At 50.1% G+C, this 13,838-nt stretch overlaps 1 protein-coding gene across 2 annotated transcripts in view; it reads right to left on the bottom strand.

Moving 5' to 3' along the window:
- The window catches only part of PRPF6 (pre-mRNA processing factor 6), a 50,748-nt gene that overhangs the window by 8,984 nt on the left and 27,926 nt on the right, over positions 1–13,838 (bottom strand). Inside the window, exons 10-13 of one of the 2 annotated variants that reach the window (XM_054466788.1) lie at positions 12,540–12,658; positions 11,356–11,574; positions 7,049–7,171; positions 1,287–1,408 (exon numbers count right to left, since the gene is read on the bottom strand). In XM_054466788.1, coding sequence (XP_054322763.1) covers positions 1,287–1,408; positions 7,049–7,171; positions 11,356–11,574; positions 12,540–12,658 — 583 coding nt within the window. The remainder of the gene's footprint in view (positions 1–1,286; positions 1,409–7,048; positions 7,172–11,355; positions 11,575–12,539; positions 12,659–13,838) is intronic. The other variant, XM_063659042.1, reaches the window with a different exon arrangement.

The raw sequence follows: 13,838 nt of genomic DNA, 5'->3' as shown, positions 1-13,838 counted from the left end.
TCAGGTCACTATTGAGCAAAACTGCCAGCCTTGGGCAGCAGGTCTGATGCTCCTGGACTCTCGTGGCCCACCACCCTCAGTCACGTCAGTGACTCCTTTGGGCTTCAGTGAGTGCGACAGCAAGACAAAGTGACCACACACAATCACACTGTGTGGAGCAAGGGCCAGCAAGACAACTGTGCTCTCCAGAGGACCAGCTCCCCAGCACTACTGCCTCCCCTCATCCCTGCGAGCGTGCACTCAGGAGAAGGCAGGGCAGCCAGAGGACACTGCCCACTGTGCCCAGGAGTCAAGGTCAGCAGTTCATATTCAGGTCACGGGCCGAGAGACCTCAGCCTACACCTGGCACTGCCCTGTTCTTCACTCAGACTGCCCCAGGTGACCTTCTACAGAGGAGCACCATGACAGCCATTTCAAGACGTCCCCAAAGGAGATCAATCCCGCAACACCCGACCAGCTGGTGGGCATGGGGAGGGGGCCAGGGCTTCAGGAGGACACATGGAAAGATGCCCTGAAGAGGTTGAGATTAAATCATACCAGAAAAGGAAAGAGACAATGGCTCAACATTCTCAGCTGCAGCCCCAGTGAAACCAGCAGGGCCTGTCCTCACCTGGTACAGGGAGCATCACCCGAGGACCTGGGAGAGGACAGACAGAGGGTGCGTGGGGACACGAGCCCAATGCCCTTGAGAGCTACCCATTTAAAACAATAAACTGCAACGCCAAATTTAATCAGCATTTACAGCCAATAAAGCAGACCTGAAAGATGTTTTCAATTAAAGAGTACAGTTAAATAAAATTGTCAAGGACCTCCTCTGAGCACAAAAACCAGTCAAAACCCAAAGCCAGCACAGCTTAAATGGAAAACATGCCTGCCTGAGCCCAGATGCTGCCCCACCCACTGCTGCAGCCACTGCTCGGCCATGGGCCCTGCGGGCTCCAGCCTCAAGTCCGCTGCAGCCAGTGCTCGGCCATGGGCCACGTGGGCTCCAGCCTCGAGTCTACACCCAGGCCACTCCTCAGGCTACAGGACACTTAGCAGGACAGGCCCCCGGGGTTCCTTGTTTCTCAACTAGAAAACAGTATCATTGCTGTCCCAGAAGGGGCTATAAAGATGGATCCAGTTGCAAAGTCCCAAATGTCATAAAATCCTTCATCACGACCAGAGGACCAGACCTTAAATGGGCACAAGACTGGATGAGCAGACATAAGAGGTTTAAATTCAGGACTACACAAATGGAGCTGGAGGTTTCATTAGCGCCCTGGGGCAGGCGGGTCCCCACATACCGAGTGCCATGGTTCTTCTCGAAGTACGCGGCGCGCAGCCACACACTCTTCTTGCTGGGGAACACCTGCAGGGCGTAGGCGTAGATGGCTCGTGCACACTCCAGGGCATTGTGGGCTACACACTAGAGCAGAGAGACAGACATGAGAATGGGCAGCCCAGCACTGACCACAGAACAAGTGGCATGATGCCCTCCCCAGGCTCATACGATTCTCAAAGATGACATCTGCTAGAAGGTGTACCACAGTGTTTTATCTAATTAGAACCACAATCCAGGCCAGGTGCGGTGGCTCACGCCTGTAATCCCAGCACTTTGGGAGACCAAGGCGGGTGGATCATCTGAAGTCAGGAGTTCGAGACCAGCCTAGCCTACAAGGTGAAACCCTATCTCTACTAAAAATACAAAAATTAACCAAACGCGATGGCATGCGCCTGTAATCCCAGCTATTCGGCAGTCTGAGGCAGGAGATTCGCTTCAACCCAGAAGGCAAAAGTTGCAGTGAGCCGAGATCACGCCACTGCACTCCAGCCTGGGCAACAGAGTCACACTCTGTCCTCCCCCCCAGAAAGAAAGTAGAACCACAATCCAGGACTGCGAAACCTACTTCTGGGCACAGAAAACACTGTAGTTCTTACTCCAGCATTACAAGCACTTTGAAAAACAGCTGTGCTTACTCCAGTGTACATGAAAGAGACAAGCCTGAGGATGAGGACAAGAAACAGGAACACTGAAAAAGGGGCAAATGGGGCTGCCTGCTGCTTCCTTGGCCTGCGAGAGGTGCACGAGTCACTAGCTGCACGTGATGGAGGTGTGCACACACATGCACACACAGGGCTGTGGCCGAGGCATATGCATACGTGCACACACACACACGCACACACACAGGGCTGTGGCCAAGGCATATGCATACATGCACACACACGCACACACACAGGACTGTGGCCGAGACATGTGCATATGTGCATGCACACACGCACACACATGGGGCTGTGGCCGAGGCATATGCATACGCGCACACACACGCACACACAGACACGGGGCTGTGGCCGAGGCATATGCATACGTGCACACACATGCACAGACACGGGGCTGTGGCCGAGGCATATGCATACGTGCACACACACGCACACACAGACACGGGGCTGTGGCCGAGGCATATGCATATGTGCACACACGCACACACAGACAGGGCTGTGGCTGAGGCATATGCATATGTGCACACACGCACACACAGACAGGGCTGTGGCTGAGGCATATGCATACGTGCACACACACGCACACACAAACACAGGGCTGTGGCCGAGGCATATGCATACGTGCACGCACACACACGCACACACATGCACAGGGCTGTGGCTGAGGCATATGCATACATGCACACACACGCACACACAGACACAGGGCTGTGGCTGAGGCATATGCATACATGCACACACACACACATGCACAGGGCTGTGGCTGAGGCATATGCATACGTACACGCACACACAGACACGGGGCTGTGGCTGAGGCATATGCATACGTACATGCACACACAGACACGGGGCTGTGGCCGAGCCATATGCATACATGCACACACACGCACACACAGACACAGGGCTGTGGCCGAGCCATATGCATACATGCACACACATGCACAGGGCTGTGGCCGAGGCATATGCATACGTACACGCACACACAGACACGGGGCTGTGGCCGAGCCATATGCACATACACGTGCACACACACACGGGGCTGTGGCCCAGGCATATGTACGTGTACACACACACACATGTTGTAACTGCAGGTCAAACATATTGGTTTCTTTTTTAAAAATCAGGTGTAGTGGCCACGGTGGTGGCTCATGCCTGTAATCCCAGCACACTGGGAGGCCAAGCCAGATGGATCACCTGAGGTCAGGAGTTCAAGATCAGCCTGACCAACATGGTAAAACCCTGTCTCTACTAAAAATACAAAAACTAGCTGGGCATGGTGGTGCATGGCTGTAATCCCAGCTACTTGGGAGGCTGAGGCATGAAAATTGCTTGAACCCAGGAGGCAGAGGTTGCAGTGTGCTAAGATTGCGCCATTGCACTCCAGCCTGGGCGACAGAGAGAGACCTTGTCTCAAAAAAAAAAAAAAAATTAGGTATAGTATATATTTACCATGATAAAAAGTTACATTCATTAGAAACCTGTAAAAGACAAGTGAATACAAAGAGAAAAAACCCATCCACTCCAACAGAACTACAGTAAACACAGTTCTATTTTCTTCAGGCTTTTTTTTCCCTATACTCAAGAATGATTTTATCTCTTGGTTAGCATCAACAACAAAAGAAAACAAAAAAGCCAGTCACCATTCGCAGCGCTAAAGCCTCTGGGGGTTCGTCTGACCGGCAATCATGACACCTGGAGACTCACTGGGCCGGGTTCAGACACCTGTTCCCACTCAGCCTCACACAGAGACAAGTCACCGTCCTCTGCGCCCTGCAGATGCTGAAAGGATTTTTTTTTTTAAGACAGAGTCTCGCTTTGTCACCCAGGCTGGAGTGCAGTGGTGCGATCTCGGCTCCCTGAAACCTCCGCCTCCCAGGTTCAAGCGATTCTCCTGCCTCAGCCTCCCAAGTAGATGGGATTACAAGCGCCTGCCACCACACCCGGCTAATTTCTGTATTTTTAGTAGGGACGAGGTTTCACCATGTTGGCCAGGCTGGTCTCGAACTCCTGACCTCAAGGGATCCACCCACCTCGGCCTCCCAAAAGTGCTGGGATTCCAGGCATGAGCCACCGCACCCGGCCACTGAAAGGATTCTTGTACCAAGAAGGAGTTTGTTGCTGAAGTTAAGTGAGAGGCCACCAGGAAGTGGGTCAGGAACAAAGTTTTGCAACTGTGTACATGACAATGGCAAAGATCTGGACTGGCAACTCAAAGCTGTCCAAGTCCCCACACAGGGGCACCCAAGAACACTTCCCAGAGGAACAGCTGCCTTCTACGAGAGGAGCCTCCCAGTGTTAAGGACCCCCAGCATGAAAACAGGTAAGAAGGAAAAGGAGTGGGGATGTCACTGAGATTTCTTCACTCAGACCTGATGCCTCCCAAGTCACATGGCTTCAGTCTGACTCAACCAGCACAGAAACCAGCAAGGGCCCTGCCTCAGGCACTGTATCCTGACCAGGAGCATCTGAGGGGGTCAGGGAGGATGCCGGTGACGGTCAGGCCCTGGATAGAGCCCTCTGGCCTACGCCCCTGTGATTTCTGATACAAGTCCTGAGGGTTGGTGACAAAGCATTTCAGACTCTCCATCGCCTCCTCGGACCTTCACAAGCAACCCGAGAGTGGCCTGAACACCCACAGAATCAAGTGATGCTGCCCAGGGCCCTGGTGTCTGGGAGGGAAGCAGCACCACAGCACACTTCTGGGCACAGAAAACACTGTCCTCCTTACTCCAGCATCACAAGCACTCTGAAAAACAGCTGTGCTTACTCCAGTGTATGTGAAAGAGATGACAAAATAATAAGAGAAAAACAGACCAGGAGCAGTGGCTCTGGGAGGCTGAGGCAGGTGGATGGCCTGAGGACAGGAGCTCGAGACCAACCTGGCCAACATGGCGAAACCTCATCTCTATAAGAAATATAAAAATTAGCCAGGTGTGGTGGCAGGCGCCTGTAGTCCCAGCTACTCAGGAGGCTGAGGCAGGAGAATTGCTTGAACCCTTGAACCCGGGAGGCGGAGGTTGCAGTGAGCCGAGATCGCGCCATTGGACTCCAGCCTGGGCGAGAGTGAGACTCTGTCACAAAAAAAAAAAAAAAAAAAAAAACCAACAAAAACTATTACCGCTGCCCTGCGTCTTAACTCACCTAAGGATTGATGTGTGTATTTTAGCACACACTGGGGCAGGAGGATGGCCCAGCCAGCACACAAGCTCTGGGTCGTGCCACACGGGGTGCGAAAGAACCATGTGTGTATCACATGGGCAATGCCAGCAGTGGGGTCTGATCCCAAGGACCAAAGGAGGAGCCACTGACCAATCCAGATGGAAGGAAGTGAACGCACACGGATGAAGGAGAAAGTGAAGCTCTTCGTTACTGTAGAATTCCAACTAATAAAATGTAGGAGAAACTGTTCACAAAATCATTATGCAGGTGTGGCCAGGCACAGTGACACGCCTGTAATCCTACACACTTTGGGAGGCTGAGGTGGGATCACTTGAGGCCAGGAGTTCGAAACCAGCCTGGACAACATAGTGAGACACTGTTTCTACAAAAAAAAATTTAATATATAAAAAAAGATTTAAAAAAAATCACCATTTAGCAAACACCACAGAAATAACTGATTCAGGCCAAGAAGCATCATTAATGGGTCCTCAAAATACTTATTAATAATAACAAAGAAACAAACAGCAACCATACAGTGGAAACACCTGCAGCCACTGCCTGCACCAGACGGTCGGAGTTGAACAGGTACACAACTCTCTGTATGATGCCCCAAGAAGTCTCAAACCAACCCGGAGGAGACACCACAGAGAACCAGATCAAAGAGGAGTCTACAGCATCACTGGCCTGTGGTCCTCAAAAAATTCACACTCATGAACAACAAAGGCTGAGGCTCTCTTCCAGGCTAGCCTGAGGATGACCCTGTATTCCTCACAGAAGACAGTTGGTTTTTTCTTCTGCTAAAAGGACACAGAGACAACGGGTGAGACTTTTTTCTTTTTTTGAGATAGGGTCTTGCTGTCACTCAGGCTGAAGTGCAGTGGCGCAATCACAGCTCACTACGGCCTCGAACTCCTGAGCTCAAGTGATCCTCCCACCTCAGCCTCCTGAGTAGCTGGGACTACAAGCATGCACCACCATGCCTGGCTTTTGTTTCTGTAAAGATAGTGTTCTGCCATGTTGCCCAGGCTGGTTTCAAACTCCCGAGCTCAAGCGATCTGCCCATCTTGGCCTCCCAAAGTGCTGGGATTACAGGTGTCAGCCCCCGTGCCCAGCCTGTGGGTGAGATCTGAGTAAGGTCTGAAGTTACCTGACAGCACTCTGGGATTACAGGAGTCAGCCCCATGCCCAGCCTGTGGGTGAGATTTGAGTAAGGTCTGAAGTTACCTGACAGCACTGTCCCAACATCAATTTCCTGATTTTGATAACTGAGTTATGGCTGTGTAAGAGAATGTCCTCTTTTAAAGAAATACACCCCAAAGTGTTTTAAGGTAAAGGGCATCACATCTGCAACTCATTCATTGTCAAACAGTTCCAGAAAAAAAAATAAGAGGGAAGTGCATGAGAGTGAACAGAATAAGAAAGCAACTCTGCGGCCGGGCGAGGCAGCTCATGCCTGTGATCCCAGCACCATGGGAGGCCGGGCTCCGCGGCTCACGCCTGTGATCCCAGCACGCTGGGAGGCCGGGCGCGGTGGCTCATGCCTGTGATCCCAGCACTTTGGGAAGCCAAGGTGGGCAGATCACGAGGTCAGGAGATCAAGACCATCCTGGCTAACACGGTGAAACCCAGTCTCCACTAAAAACACAAAAAATTAGCTGGGCGTGGTGGCACGCGCCTGTAGTCCCAGCTACTTGGAAGGCTGAGCCAGGGGAATGGCGTGAACCCAGGAGGTGGAGGTTGTAGTGAGCTGAGATAGCACCACTGCACTCCAGCCTGGGCGACAGAGCAAGACCCCGTCTCAGATTAAAAAAAAAAAAAGTTTTAAAATAGCTTAGTAGTTATAAGGTGCCTGCTGTTCCCACAAGCAGAGACTCCATATTATGGACAAAGGCCCCTGTTGCCAACTCACACTGTCAGCATCCTCCATCCAGGTATGCTTCCGATCTTCCTCCTCAATCCCAATCCCAATCACGGCACGCATGACGGCCTGGCACGTGGCCACACTCCCAGCCCTGTCACATTCCTCGGCATCCTGAAAGAGGAACACAAAACTTAGTTTTGATTTTGGAAATCAGAGCTGCAGATTCCCAACGGGGAGTACGGAGTTCCTGAATGGTTAAAACTGACAGACATCAGCACAAGATGCTGACACTGTCTACTGGGGATCTGAGGAAGTGAGTCTACTGCACGCCAATCAGAAAAAACAATAGAGAAATGTCACAAAGGACATAGGCACACTGTTCACCAGAAAATAAAAATATAAACAACTTTTAAACATGTGAAAAGAAATGTAAAGTCTTTTTTTTTTTTTTTTTTTTAAGAGACAAGGTCTCAGCCGGGTGCGATGGCTCACACCTGTAATCCCAGCACTTTGGGAGGTCAAGGAGGGTGGATCACGTGGTCAGGAGTTCGAGACCAGCCTGGCCAACCTGGTGAAACCCTGTCTCTACTAAAAAATAAAATACAAAAATTAGCCAGGCATGGTGGTAGGTGCCCGTAATCCCAGCTTACTCGGGAGGCTGAGGCAGAAGAATCACTCGAATCCGGGAGGCAGAGGTTGCAGTAAGCCAAGATCACGCCACTCCACTCCAGCCTGGGCAACAGAGCAAGACTACGTCTCGCAAAAAAAAAAAAAAAAAGAGAGAGAGTCAAGGTCTCTCCCTGTCACTCAGGCTGAAGTGCTATGGTACAATCATAGCTCACTGCAGCTTCCAACTCCCAGGCCCAAGGGATCCTCCCACCTCAGCCTCCCGAGTAGCACAGACATGCACCACCATGCCCACCGTTACATTATGTTTCATAGATACAGTCTCCTTATGTTGCCTAGGCTGGTCTTAAACTCCTGGTCTCAAGTAACCCTCCTGCTTTAGCCTCCCAAAGTGCTGGGATTAATGCATGAGCCACCACACCCAGCCCCTATTCTTATTTTCAAGATGCTAATTAAACTATTCTAAGTACCACTGTGCACGTATCAGATGAGCAACATTGAAACATTTGCTGACTGGCTCACTTGGCGAAGGGGGGCATAAATCTTATGCTGCAAAGAAGCACATATCTCTATGGAGGGCAATTTCTCATTCTCTATCAAAATAAAGCAGGCACATATTTGACCCAGCAGTTCCACCTTAAGGCATTCATGTGACAAATACATTCCCATGTGTGCAAGACAATGTGTCCACCAACAAGAGACCGATAAGCCAGCTAGAGCAACAGGGCGCAGGAGCACAGGCACCACCGTGGCGTGCCAACCTGGGGGGCCACAACATGGACCGCGAGCAAAGTGCGACAGGAGCCACGCGCCGCCCAGACCCTCCCAGGGCCCCACCAGCACCAGAAAACCATCCCAGACAGAAAGCAGAGCCAAGAGCAAGGATCTGAGGCAGAGATGCTGGCACGACGGTCAGTGGTGAGAAGAATGCATGGGGCAAGGACCCGGCACCCAGACCTCAGGGCCTGCAGCAACAGTGCTGGCTCTTCCTCCATGTACAGTTTCTGCTGAATGCAAAAACTGCTTTTGACCCACGGTAAAGTCAAACCATGGGAAGTCAGGGACCATCTGTACTTGCAAATCATGTCTCTGATAAGTGACTATATCCAGAATACATAAAAACATCTCTTACAACTCAATAATAAAACAACAGACAAAAATAATACATAGACCATAATAAAGACACAATCCAACATAAAAGTAGGCAAAGGATTTCAATACCTCCATGCTACAACATGGAGGAACCCTGAAAACACACTAAGTTAAGGCCAGTCACAAAAGACCACGTGTCATGTGATTCCACTCACAGGTGGCCCCCAATGTGGGACGATGCAAAAGCCACACACACTCAGTAGAAGCAATACTTTGACTCAAACCACCACTCTGTTCTCACTTTCATCATAGCATTCAATACATTACATGAGTTATTCAACACTTTATGTCCAATGACTTTGCCCAACTATAGGCTAAGGTAGGTGTTCTGAGCATGTTTAACGTAGGTAGTCTAAGCTGTAAAGTTCAGTAGGTTAGGTGTATCACACGCATTTTATTTCATTTTATTTTACTTTATTTATTTTTTGAGACAGAGTCTCGCTCTTTCGCCCAGGCTAGAGTACAGTGTCACGATCTCAGCTCATTGCAATCTCTGCCTCCGCCAGGTTCAAGCAATTCTCCTGCCTCAGCCTCCCGAGTAGCTGGAATTACAAGTGCCCGCCATCATGCCTCGCTAATTTTTTTGTATCTTTAGTAGAGACAGGGTTTCACCATGTTGGCCAGGCTGGTCTCGAACTCCTGACCTCAAGTGATCCACCCACCTCAGCCCCGCAATGTGCTGAGATTATAGGTGTGAGCCACAGCACCCAGCCTCAAATTCATCTTAGACTTATGATATTTTCAACTTACAATGGGTTTATCAGGATATAAGCCCATAAGTTGAACATCTGTATATAAAATGTCCAGAAAAAAAATGTATACAGAAAGAAAGTAAAAAAGCAAGGTTAGACAGGCACGGTGGCTCACGCTTGTATCCCAGCACTTTGGGAGGCCAAGGCAGGTGGATCATCTGAGCTCAGGAGTTTGAGATCAGCCTGAACAACATGGCAAAACCGCGTCTCTACAAAAAATAGAAAAAATTAGCCAGGTGTGGTGGCACACGCCTGTAGTCCCAGCTACTCAGGAGGCTGAGGCAAGAGAATTGTTTGAGCCCAGGAAGCAAATGTGGCAGAGAGCCAAGATTGACTGCGCCATACACTCCGGCTTGGGAGACAGAGACCCACCCTGTCTCAAAAACAAAAACAAAAACAAAAACAAAACGCTACAGAAGTATGTAAATGGGGAGCAACAACTCACGGATACAGGATTTCTTTCTGGGGTGATGAGAAAGTTCTAAGATTGTGGTGATAGATGCATAGCTCTGTGAATATACTAAAAACCACTGAATCGTAAACTTTAAATGGGTGGATTCTATAGAACGCTAATTATAGCTTAATAAACTGTCACAGGCTGGGCATGGCAGCTGATGCCTGTAATCTCAACACTTTGGGAGGCTGAAGTGGTAGGATTGCTTAAGGCCAGAAGTTTAAGACCAGCCTGGGCAGCATAACAAGACAAAAAACAAAAATAAAAAAATTGGCCAAGCATGGTGGCACATGCCTGTAGTCCCAGCCACTTGGGAGGTTAAGGCGGGAGGATCGCTTGAGCCCAGGCCAAGGATGCAGTGAGCCATCAGTCCACCACTGCACTCCGGCCTGAGCAACACGGCAAGACCCTGTCTCAAGAAAGAAAGAACGACGGAAAGAAAGAAGGGAAGAAAGAAAAAAGGAAAGAAGGAAGGAAGGAAGGAAGGAAGGAAAGAAGGAAGGAAGGAAGGGGAAAGAAAGAAAGAAAGAGAGAGAGAGAAAGAAAGAAAGGAAGGAAGGAAAAGAAAAGAAAGAAAGGAAGGAAGACAAACTGTCATAAAATAAAACAGAAAATAGTAATTTCATTATTTATTTTTCTTTAGAGAAACATAACTCAGTGGGTGACTCCTTAAAAGAAGGCATTAGAAGGAACCCAAGCCCTACTTCCTGAGTTAGATGATCTTTGGAAACTTTTCTATAGCCTTAAGTCTACAGACAAAGATAAAAGACAGGGAAGACCAAGGCGGGCAGATTGCTTGAGGTCAGGAGTTCGAGACCAACCTGGCCAACATGGTGAAACCCTGTCTCTTCTAAAAATACAAAAATTAGCTGGGTATGGTGGCGGGTGCCTGTAATCCCAGCTACTCAGGTGGCTGACGTAGGACAACTGCTTGAACCCAGAAGGTGGAGGTTGCAGTAAGCCAAGATGGTGCCACTGCACTCTAGCCCTCTAGCCTGGGTGACAGAGCGAGACTCCCTCTCAAAAAAAAAAAAGGGTGTGGGTGAGAGGGGAAGAGTAAAAGAAGCCATGAGACTTCCTGTCCTCCTCTCGTAGGTGTATCATTTCTACTAGCAAAGAAATGCAGTCAGGTGTGCACACACTGAAAGGGCTTCCGAAGTGTTCACCCCAAGACGAACTCCAGGCCTGAATCCATCAAGAGCGACAGTGGGCATGCCCAGGTCCCTCAGGGCCCATCCACACCTGTGCCTGCTTCTGGTTCGGCGCAGGACTCCCCAGTACCATCCAGCAGCCCCCAGTCCTGCGTGGGACTCCCACGTGCGGCATGTACACTGTTAAAGCAGACACCACGACACCCGCCTGCGGCCCACCTGGATCCACTGCTCGCGGTTGATCTCCACACCGTTGGCCCGCAGCGAGGTGATGGCTCGGTCAATGATCTTCTCCACCATCTGCGTGTTCCCGTTGGCTTCCTCCAGCTTAGCAGCCGTGATCCAGATATGTCGGTCTGTAGGAATGTTCTCCCGTGCCTTGTTCAAGACCTTCCGGGCATTTTCATAGGTCTCCAGCCTTGCCAGAGCAAGCCAGAGCTACACGGAGAGGACGCCAGAAAAAGGAGAGGACACTGTGCTGGGGGGACAGCTGCAGACCAGACAGCGACCCACCCTCCAGCGTGGCCACCACGTTCTTTCTTAGCTCTCGAGAACCATTTGAACATGGCCTGAGAAGTGTTCACAGCAGCACTTCTCACCTGACCAACTGTTCCTTTATCCTTCTGACTCATTTAGTGACTCTGGTGAGCATCAAAAGATTCTCAGTTGAATGTTCACAAACACAGCCTCCAGGCACACAGCACGCCAGACCTGATACCAGGGGCTGGCACAGATGAGCAGGATGAGGCTACTGCCCTCACAGGCTAAACACACAGAAGGGTGTTCAGCCTCCTGAAGTTCCCAGACCCTTGGCTCTGCAGCATTCCATCCCTAAGATGTGTATGGGCTTTATTCATTTTTGTGTAAATAAAATAAGATTAATGTTGTTTGGAGAATTTCACAATACCCCTTAGGATAATTAAAGACATACTAGGTATCATAAAACCAAGACTAAAAATCACTGCACAGAATGCTGTGAACTGGAACGCTTAAAACCAAAGAAATCCCACTTAGCTTGGAGGCAAAGAGCAGTCATGCGGAGCTGACAGAAAGCAATGTTTTCTATCACCCTGCCACCTTCGGCCCCCATGACAAACTGTGGGCTGATGAGAGGAAATGGCCCCTGAGCGAGGGCCCAACGGAGAATTTTCTGCAGTGGTCAGGAATGAGCTAAGGTTCTCTCTGCACTTCCGTTAAGAGCACAACTAGCTGAGGCCACTGACCGCCCTGCCTAGCGGCTGTGTACAGAACGGCATCCTGGGGTTCCACACGGCCTTCTGCTCCCAGAAATCGCAGCCTGAGTGAGCTCAATGCTCCACTTATATCATCACTTCCAGACACTGAACCTGGGCTTAGGCCTTGGTCACTTTGGGCTCTGGTGGCCCTGAGCCCACCAGACTCACCTCCACACTGGTGGGGCAGCACTCCACAGCTCGGCTCAGCATGATTCTAGCATCTTCAGGCTCTTCCAGCTCAACGGCTGCTTTCCACAAGCGAACCGAGTTTGGAACATGCTCGAGGGCTAGGAAAGGTCAAACAAGAAACCATGTCACAGAAAAGGAGATAAAAGCAGGAGGCTCATGTGGTGAGCATGCTGCTGGTCAGGATGAGACGGACATCCCTGGCTGATAGTCAGGGACCACACACCTGCCCTTTATGTGGCTTCCTTCAGGTCTGGGGCAGACACAAACAAGGACAAACAGAGCATCTTGTGGTAGCAGAAAGCAAGGAAGTGACTGAAGACTGCCGGGGTCACATCAACAGGACTCAGGAAACCAGCAACAACGGGAATGAACCTCAAAAACGCTGAACAAAAGAAACCAGTCCCAGAACAGTTTATACTGTACAACTCTCTTTATGTGACGTTTGAAAACAGGCAAAACTAATCTTGGTAAAGTAAGTCAGAAGCATGACTGCCAACGAATGGGGATAGTGTGGATTGACTGAGAGGCACCAGGGGACTTTCTGCAGGGATGGAAATGTTTTTGTTTTTGTTTTGAGACAGAGTCTCATTCTATTGCCCGGGCTGGAGTGCAATGGCACGATCTCAGCTCACTGCTACCCCTGCCTCCTGGGTTCAAGAGATTCTCCTGCCTCAGCCTCTAAAGTAGCTGGGACTATAGGTGCGCACCACCACGCCTGGCTAATTTTTGTATTTTTAGTAGGGACGGGGTTTCACCATATTGGCCAGCCTGGTCTCAAACTCCTGATCTCAAGCGATCCGCCCGCTTCGGCTTCCCAAAGTGCTGGGATTACGGGCGTGAGCCATGGCGCTCACCCTGGAAATGCTCTATGCCTTGGTCGAGTGTGGGTTACATGGGTGCATGCACTTGTGAAGACATCAAACTGCACACTTAAGATCTAAGTAATTCACTTCAAATAAAATTACGAAAAAACGCCGGTGTCTGAAATACCTCTTTTTTTTTTTTTTTTTTTTGGGATGGAGTCTCGCTCTGTTGCCAGGCTGGAATGCAGTGGTGTGATCTCGGCTCACTGCAACCTCTGCCACCCGGGTTCAAGCGATTCTCCTGCCTCAGCCTCCCAAGTAGCTGTGAGTACAGGCGTGTGGCCACCATACCCAGCTAATTTTTGAAATTTTAGCAGAGACAGGGTTTCACCATGTTGGCCAGGATGGTTTGATCTCTTGACCTCATGATCCGCCCGCCTTGGCCTCCCAAAGTGCTGGGATTACAGGTATGAGC

Source organism: Pongo pygmaeus, chromosome 21 (genome assembly GCF_028885625.2).
Source record: "Pongo pygmaeus isolate AG05252 chromosome 21, NHGRI_mPonPyg2-v2.0_pri, whole genome shotgun sequence".
Lineage (NCBI taxonomy): Eukaryota > Metazoa > Chordata > Mammalia > Primates > Hominidae > Pongo > Pongo pygmaeus.
Note: the sequence above shows the minus strand (reverse complement) of the source record. Positions and strands in the feature narration are given on the sequence as shown.